Raw genomic sequence first — 23,135 nt, 5'->3', positions numbered from 1 at the left:
CTAAAACAAAATTAGGCATGTTTATATAGCATATTAGGTGCACTTTAAAATTCAAAAAGAGTCCAAAAATGATTGCATGAAGCCCAAAATCCTACTGGAGATATAATATATATTAATTTATGTTATATCATACATTTGCTAGTTCTCCTATGCGTTTTAAGGTGCTACAGTTGGGCACGTTTGTAGTTAATTCAATTCTCGGCGATTCAATGAAAGCTTCCGGCCGGCCCCTCGTCCAGCCCCGCCCCTCGTCCAGCCCCGCCCCTCAGCGCGAACTTCCCGGGCTCCAGGTAGGCTACTTCACATCTGCACTTCCTCCACATCTCTACAGCTCACTCTCTCTCTCTCTCTCTCTCTCTCTCTCTCTCTCTCACGCACACACACACACACACACCCTACCATACATACTCCTCCTATCACTCCTCCCTCACTCGTTTGCGTTCTCTCTCTCTCTCTCTCTCTCTCTCTCTCTCTCTCCATCCGCCTCTGTTTTTCCGTGTCTTGTGAAAAGTGGCTACAAATCTGTCGCATCCATGGCGCGCCCCTTCGGCTCCCAGCATCTCTATTTAGTCCCGTTAGACTTGGACATAATATAGCCTAGGAGATCGCCTTACTGGCCAAACTTAACGCTAACAACCCGCGCCTTCTTCGAGACCCCCATCTCCACAGCTCCGAAACTTTTGTTGCTTTTCCCTCGAACACCGTGTTTCTCTGAAACCATCCGTCTTCCTGATGGACGGGGATGTGTGCGCCCGGCTCCGGTGCGGATCCACACGGCCGCTGCGGCGGAAAAGCACCGCGCGGAGGAGGAGAAGATCAGAGCTGCTCGGAGTGAAGATGTGTCTGATGGGGCTGCTGCTCGCCGTGCTGTCGGGACTGGCCAACTGGACTGGCAATGCTAGTAAGTTCTTGAGCTGCTCAAACTGTCTGAACATGTCCGTGAGCGTGAACGATGGATAATGTAGGCTACGTTTGTGTCGGAGTTTCACGAGACTGCTCGTGCTTTCGAGCGTTTGCTGCACGCGCTGCCGGAAGCTTAAACCGAGCTCCACTAAACGGACCTGTATTTATTTATTTGTTTTTTAAAATTAGTTTTGGTCGTGAGATGTAAAACAGAAGCAGTTTTATTAAACAGTAGTATGAATGTGAAAATGTCGAGAATGTTACATGTACACATCTGGGTTTAATAACAGCGCGGTGGACTCGGGGCTTCGCGAGAGTTGGCTATGTTCATATTTTACATTACGGAAGTAAACATGAAAGTCGATAACATAATAGTTTGTTAATTATAAAGTCAAATGAGCTTTAACGTGGCCGCCCCGGGCAACTATTTTTTTTTCCCAATGACAGAATGACAGTTATAATTATGGGAAAAGGCACTAGTCGGTCTGTCAATTTCTCCATTTCCCCTTTCAACTCCAGTCTATTGGGGTTTTATTGTCATTCCTGTATACAGCTTGTATACACTGGAATGAAATGTGATTCCTCCAGCACCATGGTGTAACAAGTAACAGTACTCAAGGCTGTACATAAGGCTTACTACATTTCGTTTTTTTTTATATCAATTTCTATTAGACTTTATTTTATACATTAAGAGTTGCGCACTTGGGAGGCACGGTCTTGGCACGTTTTCCTCACACCTGCCTCCAGTCTGTGTGCACGGAGCTTGCATGTTGTCTCCGTACTTTAAGAGGTTTCCTTTGGGTACTCTGGTTTCCTCCCCCAGTCCAAAGACATGCATTGTAGGCTCATTGGCATTTCCAAATTGGCCAAAGATTTTGCTCTGCGATGGGTTGGCACCCTGTCCAGGATGTCCCCTGCCATGTGCCAAGAGTCCCCTGGGTTAGTCTCCAGTCTCCCGCGAGACCCTGCGTAGGATAAGCGGTACGGAAAATGTATGGATGGAGGTGCGCACTTTCCAAAGGAATAACCTCTATGAAAGATAGATTAATGTAAGTACATCCATGTAAATTCATGCAACTTGGTACATTTGTTACAGCCGGAAATAAATTTGTCTGAATAGGGGGACGCTAAAGCAGGGACCCAAAACAATATGAACAGTCATCTTCATGACCCTAAACAATATGAACAGTCCTCACCATCTGTCAGGGCTCTTGTTGCTCTTGATGGACATAATATGAATGACATCACGGTTTGCGTTGCTAGATGTTGTTATGTGTGAGGAAACCTTAAGGAAAAAGAGCTCATCCGCATCATCAACAGAACCCCATGGAATAAATGTCATGTTTTGACAACAACTGTTACATCAACAACCAGTTTAAATATCTACTGGTTTTACCTCCTACAGCTGTAGAAGCACTTTGCTTGTACAGCTGATGAGACTTCCTGTACACTGAGCTTTTTAATGTTTAGATAATAAAGATCAACCAGGTTTAGTTTGAAAGAAAAAAGGATGATCATCCCTGTATACTGTATTTGTGACTTCAAACTTATCACACCTATACATACAATATACAGTCATGTGAAAAAATAAGTACACCTCATGGAAAGTGTTGGCTTTTTTGACATATCTGGACAAACAAACATTTGATCATCTTTGAAACAGTCCCTATTAATAAAGTTGATATACCTGAACCTTGATTAATAGGCACTGTTTCAAATAGGATCAAATGTTTGCTTGTCCAAATATGTCAAAAAAAAACAACAATTTCCATGGGGTGTAGTTATTTTTATCACTGTATGGCCAAAGGTTTGTGGACACCTGACCAACACACCCATATGTGGGTCTTCCACAAACTGTTGCCACAAAGGTGGAAACACATGATTGTATGGAATGTCTTTGTATGCTGTAGCATTACAATTTCAATTCACTAGAAGAGGCCTAACCAAAACGTGGCTTATTGCATGACAATGCCCCTGTGCACAAAGCGAGGTCCATGAAGACATGGTTTGCCAAGGTTGGAGTGGAAGAATGGAATGGAGTGGAAGAATGAGTGACCTGCACAGAGCCCTGACCTCAACCCCATTGAACACCTTTGGGATGAACTGGAATGCCAACTGTACCCCAGGCCTCCTCGTCCAACATCAGTGCCTGACCTCACTAATGCCCTTGTGGCTGAATGAGCAAATCCCCACAGCTACGCTCCAAAATCTAGTGGAAAGCCTTCCTAGAAGAGTGGAGGTTATTATAACAGCAAAGTGGGACTAAATCTGGAATGGGATGTTCAAAAATCAGTCCATAAATGTTTGGCCATGTAGTGCATTTGTATCACATAGTGTATATTAAAATACTCTCCCTTAGCATCTGTAACTGCTGCACAAAAGTTGTTCATACAATATTTCCAGGCATTGCTCAGAGATGCTTTGTCATTTCCCATGCAGGACACACAACAAACTTGTGGATTGTTTTGAACACCTCTTTTGACCTTTTTGACCCAATTCCTCATAGAGCAGCTTGAATGCGTTAAGGTTATGCACATGGGCAGGCTATTATATTACAGACAGCACTTTTCTCTCTCCAAATAACTCTGGCACAGCTTCAAGGTGTGTCTTGGGTCGATAAAAGATTTCCTCCAAACGTTATACATTACAGAACATTGTGGAAATATAGACTGTAATACAGAAGAGGCATAACCAAATACTTAACTATTATCAGCCTTGTATTTTCATCACCTGCTATCAAAACTCAAGTAAAAACTGAATGTTGTTTGATTTTCATGTAAGGCTTCCTGTCTTTGATGTTTTGATGTCAATTACTCAACTACTTTGCTATTATGCAGCCTTTGCCATTCTAGAGGCTTATAGGAGCTTTCTGTTGTTAAAGACAAAATGCCTATCCCCACATTAGAATTAGTTGCTATCCACTCCTGAGCACTTCATGAAATACAGATGATTATCTGGTTGCAAACTAAATGGGCAGTATCATTTCTTGTCATAATAATAGAGTTTGGGTGAAAATTACAGCACACACAATAAAACCAGTTTATTTAACTGTCTGAATGATGTGCTGAATTAGCGCCTACATTATCACACAGTAATTTGAGTTACCACACCTCCCTGGCTTTTGCTGTGTATGTGACACAGAATGTATAATGCATTATTGTGGCTTGGAAAAAGTGGTTGACCATGTGAGTGCTGTTGTGAACAGCCTACAAGGCTACAGAGAGATGGATGAGAAGTGACTGGGCTGTCGATTGCACCTCAGCAACCACTCACTCACTCCCTCTAAGAGCACCTTGCATTCCACATACAGCTTTTGTCTCATTTGTTTAATTGAGTGTATTAGACTGCAGCTGTACATCTCTGCACTGGATTTTTCTACTTTGCATGATTTGTCTGTGTAATATTAATGGAAAAAGCATTTTCCTGACTTCCTTTGAGGTTGTTGGTTTTTATCTGCTTTGCTTTACTTTTTGTTATTCCTCCCCTCCTTTATTTTTGCTCTCTCTTGCTAGCACCCTCTCTGCGATATAGCTGCACTCAGGTATTTACTTCTGACATACCACTGACCCCGTCAGTGATGTGGTAAAAAGAAACAGAGAAGCAGTGCTTGAACGTTCAGTGCAGTGCTTCTTTCTGCTGAGAACTTTCACACTAAATCCTATTGTTTGGCTAATTTGATTGGTTGATGCTGGATAACAGCATAAAAGAGGAGGGAAGCAGGTGGAAGAGCAGCCTCACACAGACTCTGTAGTTCTGAGTGTTTTTGGCAGAGCGGTGAATATGAGCTCTCTCATTAGAGTAAGAGTTTTATTTGTCTTTTCTAATGTGTACTGATATCGCATGATTCATTTATTCCTTAATATATAATTTGAAAATATCAAATGAATTTGGTGTATTCAGTATTGGCAATGTTGGTCACTTGTCTCAAGCATTAAGAAAAGTCCCAGTGGAGTCCATCCAACCAAATCTCAAAGCCTCATCTTCCTAAGGCATGCACATGCACAGTGCAGTGTATAATGTTGTAATATCACAGCTCAGGTGTGAAAACTTAACAGAAATCTAATAAAAAGTTTCAGATCAAGAAAATTAGCAAATTCCAGTGAATAAATGTGTGCAATGTCTGAACTAATGAAATGTCACGCATGCAACTACGTGGTCCTGAGTGATGCAACAGAACAGAGTTCTGACATCAGGAGATTGTAAGTCTGAATCCAAATGAGGCCACAGGCGCCTGGGGCCGAGAGCCAAGGGAGTAAAATTGCCTATGCTCTCTGGGTGACAGTGATGGCATAGTCGCTCTCCTGTCAATCACAGTGACACTAGCCAATCGTGAATGTCTGTGAGCTCATATAAGTGAGGGAGGGCAGATAATGCTTTGGTCTGAGTGTGTTATGCTCCTCTGTGATTCAGTGTAGTTTGTCTAGTTAACAATTAGGGGTGGGCAATATGACAAATATGTCATATCTTGATTCTCGGTGCCATTTCTACGGTACATGATACAGTGCCCTCCACTAATATTGGCACCCTTGGTAAATATGAGCAAGGAAGGCTGTGAAAATTTGTCTTTATTGTTTAAACTTTTGATTTTTTGTTCAAAAAATTCACAGAAATACTCTGCTCTCATGGATATCAAACAATTGCAAACAAAACACAGGTTTATCAAAAAAAATATCTTCGTTAAATATAGGTGTGCACCAATTATTGGCACCATTTTAGTCAAAACTTTGTGCTACCTTCCTTTGCCAAGATAACAGCTCTGAGTCTTATCCTATAATGTCTGATGAGGTTGGAGAATACATGGCAAGGGATCTGAGACCATTCCTCTATACAGAAGCTCTCAAGATCCTTCCAATTTCGAGGTCCATGCTGGTGGACTCTCCTCTTCAGTTCACCCCACAGGTTTTCTATTGGTTTCTTGTCAGGGGACTGGGATGGCCATGGCAGGACCTTGATTTTGTGGTCAGTAAACCACTTTTATGTTGATTTTGATGTATGTTCTGGATCATTGTCTTGCTGGAACCATGGCCCATTTTAAGCTTTCTGGCAGAGGCAGTCAAGTTTTCATTTAATATCTGTTGATAATTGATAGAGTCCATGATGTCATGTATCCTAACAAACTGTCCAAGCAGAAAAACAGCCCCAAAACATTAAAGAGCCACCACCATATTTAACCGTGGGCATGTGGTACTTTTCCATATGGCTACCTCTCTGTGTGCGCCAAAACCACCTCTTGTGTTTATTGCCAAAAAGCTCTATTTTGGTTTCATCTGACAATAGAACCCGATCCCATTTGAAGTTCCAGTAGTGTCTGGCAAACTGCAGATGCTTGAGTTTGTTTTTAGATTAGATTTTCTCTTGAAACTCTGACAAGGTAGGTGTCTCTGGTAGGTGTAGGTGACTTCAGATTGTTGTTTTGGAGACTTTCTGACCCCAAGACGCAACTAACTTCTGCAATTCTCCAGCTGTGATCCTTGGAGATTTTTTGGCCACTCAAACCATCCTTTTTCACAGTACGTTGAGACAATATAGACACAAGTCCAATTCCAGGTTGGGCAGGGGTCATTTTCTCCTCGCTTTTAAATCGCTTATGAATGCCCATGTGGCAGTGCGCATTTCAATTTCGCTTTTGAATTAGCGGCAGTTCAGGGGTGGCAATCGCTTAAATGGTGGGTTCATTATTATTCTTAATGAAATACCCCGGTGATACCAGTATTACCGGTGTTGTCACATGTTGATTAACCGTTGGGAAAATTTCCTCACCGTCACATCCCTTGGTCTTACCCAATTGTTATGAATGACTAAGGGAATTTCGCCTATGTGTTACCTCATATTTATACCCCTGTGAAACAGGGAGTCATGGTTCCTAGTCACCCAGGTGTACTAAAAAATGTAAAATATCAATGGGAATATTCTTCAAATATATTTTTCTCATATGAATTCATAGGGGTGTCAATAGTTGTTGCACAAACAAAGATTTTTTTGGATGAACCTGTGTTGTGTTTGCAAGTGTTTGATGTCTATGATAGCAAAGTTTTTTAATGAATCCTTTAAACAAAAGATCAAAAGCTTAAACAATGAAGACAGCCTTCATTTGCTCATATTTACCAAGGGTGTCAATATTAGTGGAGGGCACTGTATGTATCACAATATATATGTTTGGTCACAAACTGCCAGCAATACAGGAGTGTAAATAATAAAACATTTGTTTATCATTAGTAAACAAAATTTATTATTTTTATTTTAAAAACATTTTAGTATTAAAAATATAATAAAAGAAACTTCACAAATAAAATTAACACTGTAAATATTTTTTTCATTTGAATTTGAACATCACTCCAGCTGCTTCCAGTTAGATATCTACAAGAAAATATCCTGTATCTTTATATTATATCTAATATGTAATATAAAGATATATAATATCTCAGAAACTTGTATTGTGACTTAATTTGTCACAATAGCATTATATTGTCAAAGACCTATTAAATTGTTATGTATGTTATGATACAGTTTAAGGATAATGATAAACTATATCTAGCTTGATATTGGTTGTCACACTGCTTATCTCTCTCAGGTCTCTCCAACACTGAAAAATAACATTTATGAAAGTAGGAATGGAACAGAGAAAGCAGACAAGATTGAAATCTTGTCTGCTTTCTCTGTTCCATTCCTACTTTCATTTTCTGTAGCTGTTTTGTACTGTATGCCACCTTGGCAGTGGTGGAACCATAACATTTGGTTCACCATCAGCCTGTGGTTGTTGTCCATCAATACAGTATATCAATAACTGTATAGTAATCCTAGTCTTATCTCCAGCTCAAGTTAGCACTTTGCGTGGTGTTTTTTTTATATATATATATCTTACCCTTGTTTAGGCTTCCTGTGTGTATGCACAATAATTGGTAGACAGGTCACATAAGAGTAACTAAAGTGTTCTTAAAATTCCACTACAGCAGCTCTTGCACATTCCTTACACTTACATATGTGTGTGTGTGTGTGTGTGTGTGTGTGTGTGTGTGTGTGTGGCTAAAAGTGAAATATATTTCTTTGAAATATATAAAAGAAACACATTTTGTCCCCCTGAGAGAGAGAGAGAGAGAGAGAGAGAGAGAGAGAGAGAGGCAGGCAAGCTTGACAGCTATTTGCTTGGTTACCTGTACCTTTTTCTCACTCCCATTCTCAATTGATCACCCCATTCATCATCTGCATTGGCGTCTCTTTACGCAATCCCTGGTTTATTATTTTAGCTAGTTTGACACCATGCTGTGGCACTAGCTGACAGCCAGACTGTCCCGGATGAATGGTTTCGGATGGCACAGAACAATGGAAAGCTTGAAGAATCATCATTGTCAGAGAATAATCTTTCTTCATTAGGAAAGTGGTCTCTAGGATACTCTTGACCATTTTTCTGTTTAGTTTTTTTTACATGCTTTGCAAGGACTACTGTTATTCTAAAAAGCTGCTGATTTTATGGATTCCCTGGCTATCAAGGCCTGAAAGCCACAAGGTTAACATCACTGGTCTAATTTTAAGGAGCCTCCTTTATTTCAACAGATATTATTAATTTATTATTACTTTATGTTGTTTCAATGTTAATATTTTATTATATAATCTCAGTGGAAATATCGTGTTCACCATAGAATGAGAAGACAACAGGACAACAAGCAAAACTTTATTTATTCTCCAATGATTAGCTTTATAAATGTCTACAATTTCAATCAAAATTATTCAGCCCCCATTGCAAATCAGGTTTATTGTCAAAATTTACAGACTTTCAGCTGTTTGCAATGAATAAATCAAACAAAAGCAATTTAAATAGTTCAACACAACGATTGCTTCAAGTGGTTTCCCCAAATTCAACCGAAAATGTGACTTATAATGATTTCTCCAGTCTCAAAATTATTCAACCCCTTCATGGCAAGCATCTTTAGTACTTAGTAGATCACCCTTTTGCTGTTATGAACTGCTGCAAACGAGATGCATAGTCAGACACCAGCTTCTGGCAGCATTCCTGAGGAATCTTAGCCCATTCCTCATGAGCAATGGCCTCCAGTTTAGTAATATTCTTGGGTTTGCTTGCTATCTTCTATCTTCTTCAAATCCCACCAGAGATTTTCTATGGGGTTCAAGTCAGGTGACTGTGATGGCCCTGTAGAATCTTCCAGGACTTCTTCTGCAACCAAGCCTTGGTGATATTTGAGGTATGCTTGGGATCGTTGTCCTGTTGGAAGGTCCAATGACGCCCAAGCTTCAGCTTCGTCACAGACAGCATGACGTTTTCTCCTAGGATTTCCTGATATTTTAATGAATCCATCTTACCTTCCACACGCTGCAGGTTTCCAGGGCCAGAGGATGCAAAGCAGCTCCAGAGCATCACCGAGCCACCACCATGCTTGACTGTGGAGAGAGTGTTCTTTTTCATTCTCCTTCCTCCAGACATACCGCTGATCCATCATGCCGAAAAGTTCCAGTTTTGTTTCATTGCTCCACAGAACAGAATCCCAAAACTTCTGTGGCTTATTTATATGATTTTGAGCCAACTTTTCTTGTGCTTTTGGGTCAGTAGTGGTGTACATCTTGGAGTTCTGGCATGGAAACCTTCTGCGTTTAGTACACGCCTTACTGTGCTCACTGAAACCTCAGTACCTGTTGCCACGAAGTCTTGCTGCAGGTCTTTTGCAGTCACTCGAGGATTTTTCACAACCTGCCTTCTCAGGAATCTGGTTGCAGCCAAGGATAGCTTGCTTTTTCTGCCCTGTCCAAATATTTCATGATTTTCTACCCCTAGCCAGTTCAGGTATTTCATGTATTCCAGCTCAATCACACCTGGTGCAAGTAATGAAGCCCTTGATTAGTTGCATCAGGTGTGCTTGAGACAACACTTGTTTTGCATATTTGTGCGGATGTGAGGGATTCTATTCAGGGGGTTGAATAATTTTTAAACTGGAGAAATCGTTATAAGTTGCATTTTCAGTTGAATTTGGGGAAACCGCTTGAAGCAATCATTGTGTTGAACTATTTCAATTGCTTTTGTTTGATTTGTTCATTGCAAACAGCTGAAAGTTTGTACATTTTGACAATAAACCTGATTAGCAGTGGGGGTTGAATAATTTTGATTGCAACTGTGTTGCTGCTGTTTTGCCATCAGCCCAAAAACCATTAGCTCAGTGCTTTCAGTCATTGACGTAATTCTCTGTAAAAAGCCAGTGGTCCTTTTGTATATAAAATACCATTTTGTAAACCAGCCACTATGCTCGTGCACATAAAATGATCCTCGGCTCTGTGCCTCAGATGTCTAATAATCAGTGATTCTCTTTGAAACCTTGGCCTGTCAAATACCGCATTCATCTGTACTGCTGATGAGCCATATTACTGACGCATTCTCAAACGTGTTCACAGTGACTGAAGGTAATCATGTTATTTGATTCAGGGATGAAGTGCAAATAATGATCTTGTTGTCAGAATGTTGGCAGTTACATGCCTCATCCAGATGCTGATTGCAAAAATCAGCTGCATTATTTCTGTACAAGCTGAACTCTGTGATTTTGTATCTGCTGGGACATTTTGTTGATGTCGAGTGAAACAACACTTCACTGCTTTCTGAGCTGTACATGTGACAGGGTTATCTTCATTACAAACACAGTATGGTTATGGTGGGAGCTCTGTTTGTAAAGCTAATTGAGAGTTTTATGGGAGTGTTTCAGCTCAGACCACTATGTCTGGTCAGCTTCTGTCTCTTTGCACTGCCTTTTAGAAGCTGCTTCTTGAGCTGTATCATTTTAATCAGTGCTATTATGCATAGCTTTGCTTTTAATGGAGCTTTTTTCTATGTTCTTAGATGTTGAACTGTAAAAGAGTAGTGTTTAGTGTAGTTTCTCTACATTACATTTGCATTTAATTTGCTTTCCAAGCCACCACAGATGACCAAAATTTTGTTCAGTTGGTCAGTACATCAATATTAGAGGAACTTCTTCTTGGTAATTAAAGTTGCCCATCCATCCATCTATCCATCTTCTACCGCTTACTCCTTTTCAGGGTCACGGAGAACCTGGTGCGTATCCGAGGGAGCATCGGGCACAAGGAAGGGTACACCCTGTACAGGGTGCCAGTCCATCGCAGGACACAATCACATACACACTCAAACAGTATGGACACTTTAGACATGCCAATCAGCCTACCAGGCATGCCTTTGGACTGGGGGAGGAAACCGGAGTACCCGGAGGAAACCCCCGCAGCACGGGGAGAACATGCAAACTCTGCACACACATGGCCCCGGCGGGAATAAAGTTTCCCGTATATTTTCAATTGGCCTATTAAATGCAGACTTGTTTTAGCCACTCCTGTGGATGCGTTAGTCCAGACAAGATATACTGTGGCTCTGAAGTATGTGATCAGGTGAAAATATGGCAGATAGTGATGGAGATGAAAAAATTAGGAAAGGGTTTTCCTATCTGCAGGCTTCATGTGTCCTTCCCTCAGAGACTCTCATAGGTGTGCAGGTTCATTAATTGAGGAGAAAAGTGGCGTCCTACATACCTTTTCTGCCTGCTATATTTAGGGCACCCTAAATATGCTTATTAGAGACATGATTTACGATGTCCTGCTGTCCCGGCTGCTTTAAGTTGGTGCAGAGACAAAAGCAGACTCAGCCCACTATTGCAAAAGTAAGTGAAGTTTTCAAGGACCAGCAAGGGGATTTATACAATAGATAAACACTGTGCTGAAGGAAGTACCAGTGCCAATCTTCCTTGGCACTGACACGATGAGCCAGTTGAAACTATTGATTCAAGAAGAAGTTTTTCTGAGTACTAATGTAAGGAGAAAATGTGATTTTAGTTTGCAGTGCTTCTCAATTTGAGGGTCCTTTTGCTGGAAACCTTTCATTTCTCAAATAGAAATATACACATTTCTATGCATGTGGTTCAGCTTTTCAAAATACTGATATCCAAGGCAGGACATCCAGAAAAAGAGAACGCTTTTATTCAATATTGTGAGAAAAAGACATCCCAGAGCCTGTTATCAAACATCTGAGTGAGAACACAGCACATCATCATGTATTCTTGGCTGAAATCATCCTGGCACCCTTACTTACATTCACAAAGCTGACACAATTGGAAAGTAGTAAGTAAATGTTTAACCTCTAAATTGCATAGTTGGGATTAATTGTGAGTTAGCTGTTGGGTGGAAAGGAAATTGCGAACGAGGCTGTAGGAATTAAATATTCGGAAGGAAGTACGTGCTTAAATATCATTCTTGAAGATGTGCAGTTGTTTGAATTTCCCTCTGATTATGAAAGACTATCGTCAACTAATTTAATAGTTAGAGGTGTTTTGTAACGTAGCTTAAACAATTGATGCTCCTGGCTTGGGGCTGCAGTTCTCCAATAATCACAGCTCCTGTTTTTTTATTGCTGCAAATATTACTGTAGTAACCCTCTGTGGTATGTTTCAACGATGGTCCAAATGCTTGTCCAGTATGTGGTGCTTAAATTGCATTCCCATATATCTTCTAGGGTGTCACTATGAAGAACCATTTTTGTCATCTTTCTTTATAAATGTATTTAGTTGCTTGAAGACAGCCTGTCCCACACAACATTAAACATGCAAAGCGAGGTTCAAAAACGTGCAAGTGATATAGCAAAAACAGGAATCAACACAGAGGAAGCCAAATGTAATCATGTTTCAATGCCACACAACAACCAGGACTCACTCAATGGAAACCATCTGGGTGAAGCTGAAATATTTGGTCACGGTGTACAGTAGAACAAAAGAAGATGATACTTTCACTTTGGGAGAGATGGTTACATCTTTGTTAAATTTATACTGGTTTGGAATAGAGCATTTCCTTTTAAAGGTTATTAAGAAATTTTAATGATGTATTACTGCTCCCATTCACTCAGTCTATCTTCAGTTCTCTCAGCAGTCACATCTTGCAAAATTCCTCAGATATGTTGGCAAGATAAACAGCAACAATGTCTGGCACAGACTGAAAGCTACACAAATAGAAATGGATCTGATGTAAGCTGAGAAAACACTGAACCCATGGAGTTGAAGTAAAACAACATATGGAGAAGAGGTGAATATGCATAGATAACCTTACACAAAATAAGCTAAGTATGATATAGTCCATTCTTAGCATTTTCCAGATAATCTGTTTCAAAGCACAACTTGGACTGAAATCTATCATTCTGACATATTGAAGAAAGTTTGATTCTGTCTGTATCGGACCCCCAGCTATGTAAGTGCAGCAGCGTAAATTTATTTTTAAATCTGTGTGTTCAAGTATTTATAGTTTTGGAGAATTCATCATTATTTCTCTCTGTGTGTCAGAACTGAACTGACTCCCAGTTCCCACTCCAGCTCATTGTACATTGTGCACTTCTGCATGCACAGTGGAATCTTCAGCTGGAGGGAGGGGCTATGTACCGCATAGTGACGTCCCAGAAACCTCCACTCCTGCTGGGCAACCCCCAACCTCAAAGCCTTCTCCTCCAGCCTTTTGAAGGAGTGACATTATGGTGAAAATGAAGTACTCCTCTTGCTCGACCTGGATGCTAGCAGACACGCACAGCAGGAGTGTCAGTGACACCAGTCTCTAATGAGCTTGCTAATGGCCTGTCACATCCTTAAACAACCCATTACTGATACCCAGTCACTGCCTGTAAATATAACAGTATTGATTTTCTTTTCTTTTCTGATACATTATCTAGGGATTGACCAGACAGGAGTATTTTTAGCTGCCATGCATTATGACGGAGTCAGATACTAATTCTTTGTTACTATGTTTTGTCTGGTTTATAAGGAAATGAAATTAATGAATATTTGAGGACAGGGAAGACTAGACTTTTTGAAATCTTGGTTATACGTCCATTTAACAACTTTTCCTATTTCCAACTAGTTCTGTCCCACATTGAGCATCTCACCTGCATAGCTAATGAAGATAAACTAGGTAATTACAGTTTGGCAGGGTGGATGGCTGTGGGGATAAATTTATCTCCACATTGACAGTATGGGGTCGGGTGTGCACGGCCAACCAAATGCATGGGATCGAGTTCTTCTCACTGCAGCTGGTATTTGGGACAGCCTTGCTTTTCAGATCATGTACTGAACATACAGTGGTGCTTGAAAGTTTGTGAAGCCTTTAGAATGTGTTTTATATATCTATATCTATCTATCTATCTATCTATCTATATATATATATATATATATATATATATATATATATATATATATATATACACACACACACACACACACACACACATATGCATAAATATGACCTAAACATGAGATTTTCACAAAAGTCCTAAAAGTAGACAAAGAGAAGCTAATTAAACAAATGAGATAAAATATTAAATATTATCTATTGGTCATTTATTTATTGAGGGAAATGATCCAGTATTACATATGTGTGTGTGGCAAAAACGTGAGCCTCTAGGATTAGCAGTTACGTTGAAGGAGAAATTAGAGTCAGGTGTTTTTAATCAATGGGATGACAATCAAGTGTGAGTGAGTGCCCTGTTTTATTTAAAGAACAGTGATCTATCAAATTCTGATATGCACAACACATGTTTGTTGAAGTGTATCATGGCATGAACAAAGGAGATTCCTGAGGATCTCAGAAAAAGAGTTGTTGATGCTCATCAGGCTGAAAAAGGTTACAAATCCATGTCTAAAGAAGGATGGAGGAAATTCAAGACCATTGTTTCCCTTCCCAGGAGTGGTTGAATAACAGAGATCACTCCAAGAGCAAGACGTGTAATAGTCCACGAGGTCACAAAGGAACCCAGGGTAACTTCTAAGCAACTAAAGGCCTCTCTGACATTGGCTAATGTTAATGTTCATGAGTCCACCATCAGGAGAACACAGAACAACAATGGTGTGCATGGCAGGGTTGAAAGGAGAAAGCCACTGCTCTCCAAAAAGAGCATTGCTTCCCATCTGCAGTTTGCTAAAGATCATATGGACAAGCCAGAAGGCTATTGGAAAAATATTTTGTGGATGGATGATACCAAAATAGAACCTTTTGGTTTAAATGAGAAGCACTATGTTTGGGGAAAGGAAAACGCTGCATTCCAGTATAAGAACCTTATCCCATTTGTGAAATATGGTGGTGGTAGTATCATAGTTTGGGGATGTTTTGCTGCATCTGGGCCAGAATGGCTTGCTATCATTGATGGAACAATGAATTCTGAATTATATCAGCGAATTCTAAAGGAAAATGTGAGGACATCTGTTTATGAACTGAATCTCAAAGTGGGTCATGCAAGAAGACAACGACCCTAAGCACACAAGTCATTCTACCAAAGAGTGGTTAAAGTAGAATTAAGTTAATGTTTTGGAATGGCCAAGTCAAACTCCTGACCTTAATCCAAAAGAAATGTTGTGGAAGGACCTGAAGCAAGCAGTTCATGTGAGGAAACCCACCAACATCCCGCAGTTTAAGCTGTTCTACACTGAGGAATGGGCTAAAATTCCTCCAAGCTGATGTGCAGGATTGATCAACAGTTACCAGAAACATTTGGTTGCAGTTATTGCTGTACACGAGGGTCACACCTGATACTGAAATAAAAGGTTCACATAATTTTGCCGCTCACAGATATGTAATACTGGATCATTTTCTTGAATAAATAAATGACCAAGTATATTTTTTTGTCTTGTTTGTTTAATTGGGTTCTGTTTATCTAATTTGAGATGTTTAATGCAGAAATATAGAAAATCCTAAAGAGTTCATGAAATTTCAAGCACCATTGTAATCACATGATGTGCACAAAATACATCAAAAGGTTGAAAATTTAGTTACATCACCATTGTAGGAAATACAAGTGGACACCAAAATCCAGCACACACATGAGCATTGTTATGGGAATGTAATAGCAGCATCCATTTTTATAGATTGTAGGTGTTTGATGGTGCCATATATATATATATATATATATATATATATATATATATATATATATATATATATAGTAGAGATGCACAGATGTATCGGCCAATAATTGGTATCGGCCGATAAAGGCTATTTTTACCGCTATGGGCTATCGGCCAATAGTTTAAAAACATCCGATGATCAGGGCTGATTATATCCTGTCAAACAAAAGAGGGCCGGAAAACACATCGATTTCGTGCTGTGTGTGTGTAAAGATGTCTCTTTGGAATGATGACAACACTGCAGTTTGTAAGCTTTGTGCTGCTAAAATTTTACACTGGAAGTGAGCAGCAGTGAAACGGGAGTTTCGGCGTCGAGTATAATTTTTTTCCCTTGTGTTGCTCGCGTGCTGCTTGCGCTGCTCCCATGCTGCCCACGCTGAATTAAAGTGGTGAGTGAATGTGAAGCCTAACAGCAGGGTTTTTTTTAGAATTCAGTCAATTAATTCTTTTAATATGAATTAATAACATTCAGTAAGTTAAGAAATCTTACTTTAATGTTCAGAATTTAGTTCATGTGTTAATATGTTAATGTTAATTAGAGTAATGTGTTTTCTGTTTATGAGACCAGTTACTGTGAAACAACTTGTTGAAATGGAGATTATAAAGTTTTTGTTTGCATTTCTTTCACAATTGTGGAATTAATTATTATTAATTTAAAAGAAGGCATAAAAGGCAGAACTATCACTATCGGTTATCGGTATCGGCCGATATCACTATGAATAATCGGTAATCGGTATCGGCTGAGAAATTTAGTATCGGTGCATCTCTAGTATTAACCCAAGGGCAGTATTATACACCGATCAGCCATAACATTAAAACCACTGATGGGTGAATAACATATCCCATTAAAATTACACCTGTCAAGGGGCGGGATATATTAGGCAGCAAGTGAACAGTCAGCTCTTAAAATTGATGTGTTGGAAGCAGGAAAAATGGGCAATGTATATCATGGCAACAATATTCTCTAATGGCAGTGGCCCCGTTCAGCAGGATAATGCGCCCTGCCACAGTGCAAAAATGTTCAGGAATGGTTTGAGGAACATGACAAAGATTTCAGGGTGTTGACTTGGCCTCCAAATTCCCCAGATCTCAATACAGTCGAGCATACGTGGGATGTCCTGGTGCCAGATACCACAGCGCGCCTTTAGAGGTCTTGTGAAGTCCATGCCTCAACGGGTCAGAGCTGTTTTGGTGGCACAAGGAAGACCTACACACTATTAGGCAGGTGGATTTAATGTTATGGCTAATCAGGGTAAACCTGTTATTCGTATTACAGCTGGCACTATTGTCAGAGCTGTGCTGTTATAGAAAATTAATCTTTCTGACCAATCAGATTCAAGAATTCAACAGCACTGTGGTATAAATAGTTTAGAGAAAACATATTGCTGCAATCATATTTTTCCCAAGAAATGTTTTGGATGCAGACAGAAAAGACGGTTTCCACAGAAGAAGACCTGCTGTTGTGTGACTAGTGCAAAGTTACATAACCTGTCTTAGTCATGTCTGTTCTTTACAAATTTATTTGAACATACAGATGGACATTCGGGGCTTTTCTCAGGACAAGGCTATTTTTCTGTTATATCTCACCAGTCATCCTGTGTAATCTTGAATGCTATTTCATATTTTCCCTCCGAGTATTTACAGTGTGTAGAGCTTATGCTGAGGGTCGACCCATTCAAAAAATGTTTGGTTATGCCTGCTTGTATAATGACACACACCATGTGTTCATTGTACGTCATAAACCAAACATCTCAGAGGATAAAACAAATGTCATAAAACACAAATGTAAAAAGATGAGAAAATAAACATTTTATGTAATTGTGTTTTATGTAACATGTGGGGGTTTTCATCAGTCCTCTGTTTTTTTGGCTTTGAAAGAAAATAATTCTAATCTGTGTTATTGACAGAGGAACTAAACCATGCCTGCTCAAAAAGAAGGAACTGCATATGTCCATTACAGCACTGCAGTAGAGCTTTCATTTACATTATTCAATGTACTAATGTATAGTATTAGACTCTAAGCAGCATGTACTGAAAACCTTTTTTAAGCTACTTAATGGAAATTATTACTTTGGAATTGAATATAGTGGGATTTGCTTTGTTATTATGTTTGTCACTAGAAAGTTTTGCCTAATATTTATGACCAACCAAATAAGTACTAAAGAAATTCTGTTAGGTAGCAGTGTTGGGTATAACACGTTACAAAGTAACTCGTTACTGAATTCTAATACATTTTTCTGTCTAGCAGGGATATTGTCTCTGAGAACCATATTCGAGCTGGCCAATGAGGTGCTACTTGCAGCAGACGTAGACAGCAAACTTGGTGAACTCTTGCTAGAACTTGTGGGAGTAGAGCGATCAGGGGGAAAAGCATAGAGACGCGACATCGGCCCCATGTGCACCATGGCGTCCAGCCCCAATGGTGCGGGTGGAGTGAGGGCCAACTACAGTGGGCAGTGTATTGTCTCCTTGGAGGCGAACACATCCGCTTCTGCTTTTTTAATTGCCACGTCACCTGATCATGGCAGACCTATTAATAGGCATGATGTTACACAAGCTTCAGATACCGGTCACGTGCGAGGGTGCTTCCCACAGCGTGAAGCTCACGCAACGTCTCTTTCCCTTCTCAGGGAACAGGGTAGACGTTTTGCCTGAAGATTTGTTCTTTGGCCCTGAATAATTCTCCACTTGGAGCGGTTTGTCACTACGTAACTGAACGTAAGTAAAAGAAGATCGCCTGTAATTTTATATCTTCAGTGAGTGAGACAAATCAGACAGGGTTTTCAGGAAAATACATGGAAACACTCGAGTATTATTGGCTGACAGTTTCTCAATTCTACCAAACATTAGCTCACAGTCAGTCTGAGGAAAAATTTATATAAGCCAATTTTTATAATTTTTTTTTTTTTTTTTTACCAGTAATGGGGTTGAAACTGAAACAGTAACATCCTCTGATGCTGAGCAGGAAAACAAGGTGTGTAAATGTTTATATGAGTTCCAGTTTACGTAAACATGATATGAGCAGAGCAGAAGGAAAGATAATGTACTTTGCATGGCACTGTAGCAGCTAAACCCATCCAATGATAGCTTAGTTGTGCCTCCCCTTGTCTCGCATCTGCAGGGTTCGGGGTTCGAGTCCCTCCTCTGCTCTGTGCGTGCGGAGTTTGCATGTTCTCCCTGAGCTTTGGGGATTTCCGCTGGGTACTCCGGTTTCCTCCCAGGCCAAAGACATGTGTTGTAGTCCGATTGGCATCTCTAAATTGTCCGTAATGTGTGAATGTGTGTGCGGTTGTGTCGAGCGATGGATTGCCATCCCTACCAGGGTGTTCCCCAGTTTGTGCCCTGAGTCCCTTGGGATAGGCTACAGGCTCCCCGCAACCATGTGTAGTATAAGTGATACAGAAAATGAATGGATGGAATGTCTGTTTACAAGTAGTTTGTAAGACAGAACTGCACTTTAGTTATGTTATGACCAACTAGGTGTGCAATAAGTCCGAATCTCTTGGGCTCTCTTGACGTAATTTTAATGTATCTTTATTCATCATTCATTCATCTTCAGTAACTGCTTCCAAATTATATTTAATGGGGAAAAATGAGTGTTAGACAGGAATACACCCTTGACGGGGCACCAGTCCATCACAGGGCACCATGCACACACACACTCATTCTCACTTGGGGCAGCCAATCCAATAACAGTAGCCAACCCATCTATTGGAATGTTTTTGGGAGGAAACGAGGGAACCTGGAGGATACCTATGTGGACACAGGAATGTGCAAAACTCATACCTCTGCTTTGTTGTTCCATCACTTTTTCCTTTGGGATTGCATGTGAGCTTATATGAGTCCTTGTCTGTCCCCGTGTGTGTGTGTGTGTGTGTGTGTGTGTGTGTGTGTGTGTGTGTGTGTGTGTGTGTGAGTGAGTGTGTGTGTGTGTGCTCACAGTGTGCCTCTGAGTGTGTGATGTGCTCATCTTAGTGTTATATCATCATTGCTTCTCTCTAGTCCCTGTGGTTACTCAGCATCACGTTTGTGTGTCCTGAGTGGATTATACATTAAAGCTAAATACATAAATAAATACATAAAAGGCTGCTTATACTGAATGATTTTGGAGCGATAATGCTTTTACAGCCAAGATCACGAAAATAATGAAAGTTCCTTGGTTGTGAGTAGGGGTGGGTGATGTGAGAAAAATACATCACAATTCTCAAAGTTTGATGATTCATGTAATGTCTACAATATAGAATGTATTTAATATATATATATATATATATATATATATATATATATATATATATATATATATATAAATGTAACAATGAAAAGGAGAAAAACATAAAACTGAAAATGAATATTTTACCATTTAAAGTATTTAGGACAAAATTTTTGTATAAAATCAGCTGCTTTTTCCATAATCACAAGACGCTTTAACAGGACTGAATTATATGAGCATTGACATCCATTTAAGAATAAAAAATAATAAAAAATGAACCGTAACACACAAAAAAATAAGAGATAAAAGAAAAAAGGTCTACAACTGCATTTAAAAATATTATTATTATTATTATTATTATTATTATTATTATTATTATTATTTGCTGGCTGACAAAAATTCTGACAGTGTCAAAAACTTACGTCAGACATCTAAAAAGTCACCAATAACATAATTTTATAATGTTTTTTGCATCATATGACCATGGTGAGAGAATCTTAATCAAATAATCTGACTTGCCTGACCATATATGAACATAACTGTTATTACACAGTCTGCCACTTGACCAATATTTTATTTGCATCAACTCATACAGTGTAACATGCAATAAATATACAAGACTGGTGCACAGTGTAATTCAACACAGTGTCTTAGAGAGCTACACAACAGCCCCAGCAATGTGTGTGTTTAAATAAAGCCAAGCCACGTTCACTATTGTGATTCAAATTCCTTTAAACATGAGTTTGCACATGGAGGTCACAGTGCAGTGCTTTTTACACTGTTTAACCAGGAAGTTGCCTGGGAGTGATCGTAGGACAGAAAAGTGGAAATATAGAGAGTAGAGAGAATGAAGAGATTTTGCAGGACTCTCCCATGACTTCTCTTTCAGAAAAATGCACTACTGTCTTGTTCCTGTCAGAAGGAAAATGACATGTCAAATTTATTGCCACAACTGCCCTCATCTCATATGGTTCTCTTGATACTGGAAATCCTCTGGGTGCCATGAATTAACGAACAGCATCTCTTGGGATTGTCCCAGCTTGCTGGATGTGCAGCACAAAGCTTATTACTAGGTACTTATGTGTGGATATCAGGGTCTCTGATCCTGCAATCAAATCTGCAAAGAAAACTACATAATAGCACTCTGGGCTTTTAAATGATTGTGTTGGTTCGCTGTGCTTGTGACGCAGTGATGTTGTTTAATGTTTAGAACAGCACTTTGAGTCATGGGTTATAGATTTTTTTATCTTTAGACTAAGGAGCAGTAAATCAGCAGTTTGTCGGAGTGATTCACTTCTGAGGGCTGGATTGAAGAAGTTTTGAGGGTACATGCAGAAATATGCTTCCTCCTTTCAGTATAGTGCTAGATTCTGGCCATACTGCAGGAACGCTTCCTGCTCGGTGGAACAGACGGGGTTCATGAATATTCCACAGCAGCATGTTGGCTGTTAAGGCGGCATGCTAGACTCTTCCCGAGTAACGCATGGTACCAGATGGATCATCAGTATCAGTGCAGAGATATAACGACAACTTTCCTGAATAGAATGAATATTTGAGTTGTGCTTTGCTTTCCCTTATAAAAGTATAATGTTGATCTATAATGTTGGCTTTGCACTAGATTTTGTAACATGCCTGTAGGGATTTGCCCAATCAGCCACAAGAGCATTAGTGAAGTCAAGTACTGATGTTGGTTGAGGAGGTCAGGGGTGCAGTCAGCGTTCCAGTTCATCCCAAAGGTGTTCAGTGGTGTTGAGGTATTCCCAAACATTAGTTTTCTAGCACAAAATTAAATGTTACAGAAAAATGTTTGTATGTCAGTTAAGAAAGCAGCATATTACATAAGAGACCACTTTTCAGACAAAAAACATAATGAAGGCTGTTGGATTTTGCTGCAAAAATAAGAAGCAAGTGCGACAGTCAAAGTCTCCAGAAGAACCATGGCTCATTCTGCATGATGCTCTGGAAAACTTGCAGCTCATTTCCTTATAAAACTGCACTAAATGTACCGGAGACTACTATTTTTATTTTTATTTTTTTCCTCACCCCAAATATTGACTTTGTTTCATTTACTACTGTTTACTGCTCTTTACGGTATATATATATTTTTTAAATGTAGAAACATTTAATTTCGTTATTTTGAAGGCATCTTTGCTCTACAGCATTTCCTTGCATGTGCCTATATATACACATATGGGTGCACTTGTCAGGTGTCCATAAACGTTTGGACATATAGTGTACCACTGCAGTGTGACTTTATACTGCTATCTGATCTGATGAGTGTAATCTCTGTTTTACAGGTTACGTCATGTCCAGCGTGTCCTCTGAGAACAGTGAGACATGGGAGAGCCGCCGGCTTCTGCAACAGTTCACCAATGAGACTGAGGAGCAGAAGGATGTGAGGAACTGCACTCTACCAGGTAAAAAAAACAAAACAGTCAGAGCGTTTTTTATAATAAGATAATATCAGCTATGTATGGTTTGGTTTAAATAGGTCACATGCAAAACTAGAAGTGTGACCTCTCTGGAACTGATTAAGGAAGAAGCCAGTTTATGTTTTAGTTCTGCAAATGTGTTTTCCACAGCCATGTATCTATGTATGTTAGTTGTGTGTGCTGAGAAAGGAGTCTGTTGTGTGAAATCAGTCTGAATATGCAGTGTTAATGTTGGTGTGGAAAGGTCACTGTGTCATGCACTTTGGGGGATGCTGATGGTCAGTTTGCTCTGGCTTTGGACTACAGAAGGGCAGTGCATGATCTGACTGCCCCTTTTGTTGCCTTCTGAGTGCGTAATCCAGCTGACACAGACAACACTATTGTTGATCAGGAAGCTCACAGCTGCCTGTGGGAGTGTGGAAGCAAATGATCGCACAGTACAGCTGCACAATGAATCATATTTTAATTGCAAGCATGATTTTCAGCTTCCTCAACTAATTAAATAAAACCAGCTATCATATTGGCCAGTGCTGCACATTTATGTTTTAACTGTCTGAACAAACTTTAATGAACAATTTCCTGCTTCCTGCTTCTCAAACATAGGTATCAGTGGTCAAGAAAGGCCAGACTTAAGATAGCCATGAATAAAATCTGTGGTGA

General features: G+C 39.7%; 1 protein-coding gene across 1 annotated transcript in view; it reads left to right on the top strand.

Annotated features, from left to right (window-relative positions):
• The first annotated feature begins 122 nt into the window (after positions 1 to 122).
• The window catches only part of slc24a3 (solute carrier family 24 member 3), a 91,400-nt gene continuing 68,387 nt past the window's right edge, over positions 123 to 23,135 (top strand). The window contains exons 1-2 of the mRNA XM_053621416.1: positions 123 to 901; positions 22,341 to 22,460. Of these exons, the coding sequence (XP_053477391.1) occupies positions 733 to 901; positions 22,341 to 22,460 (289 nt within the window). The 5' untranslated portion in view covers positions 123 to 732. The remainder of the gene's footprint in view (positions 902 to 22,340; positions 22,461 to 23,135) is intronic.

This window comes from Ictalurus furcatus, chromosome 3 (assembly GCF_023375685.1).
Source record: "Ictalurus furcatus strain D&B chromosome 3, Billie_1.0, whole genome shotgun sequence".
Classification (NCBI taxonomy): Eukaryota; Metazoa; Chordata; class Actinopteri; order Siluriformes; family Ictaluridae; genus Ictalurus; species Ictalurus furcatus.
Note: the sequence above shows the minus strand (reverse complement) of the source record. Positions and strands in the feature narration are given on the sequence as shown.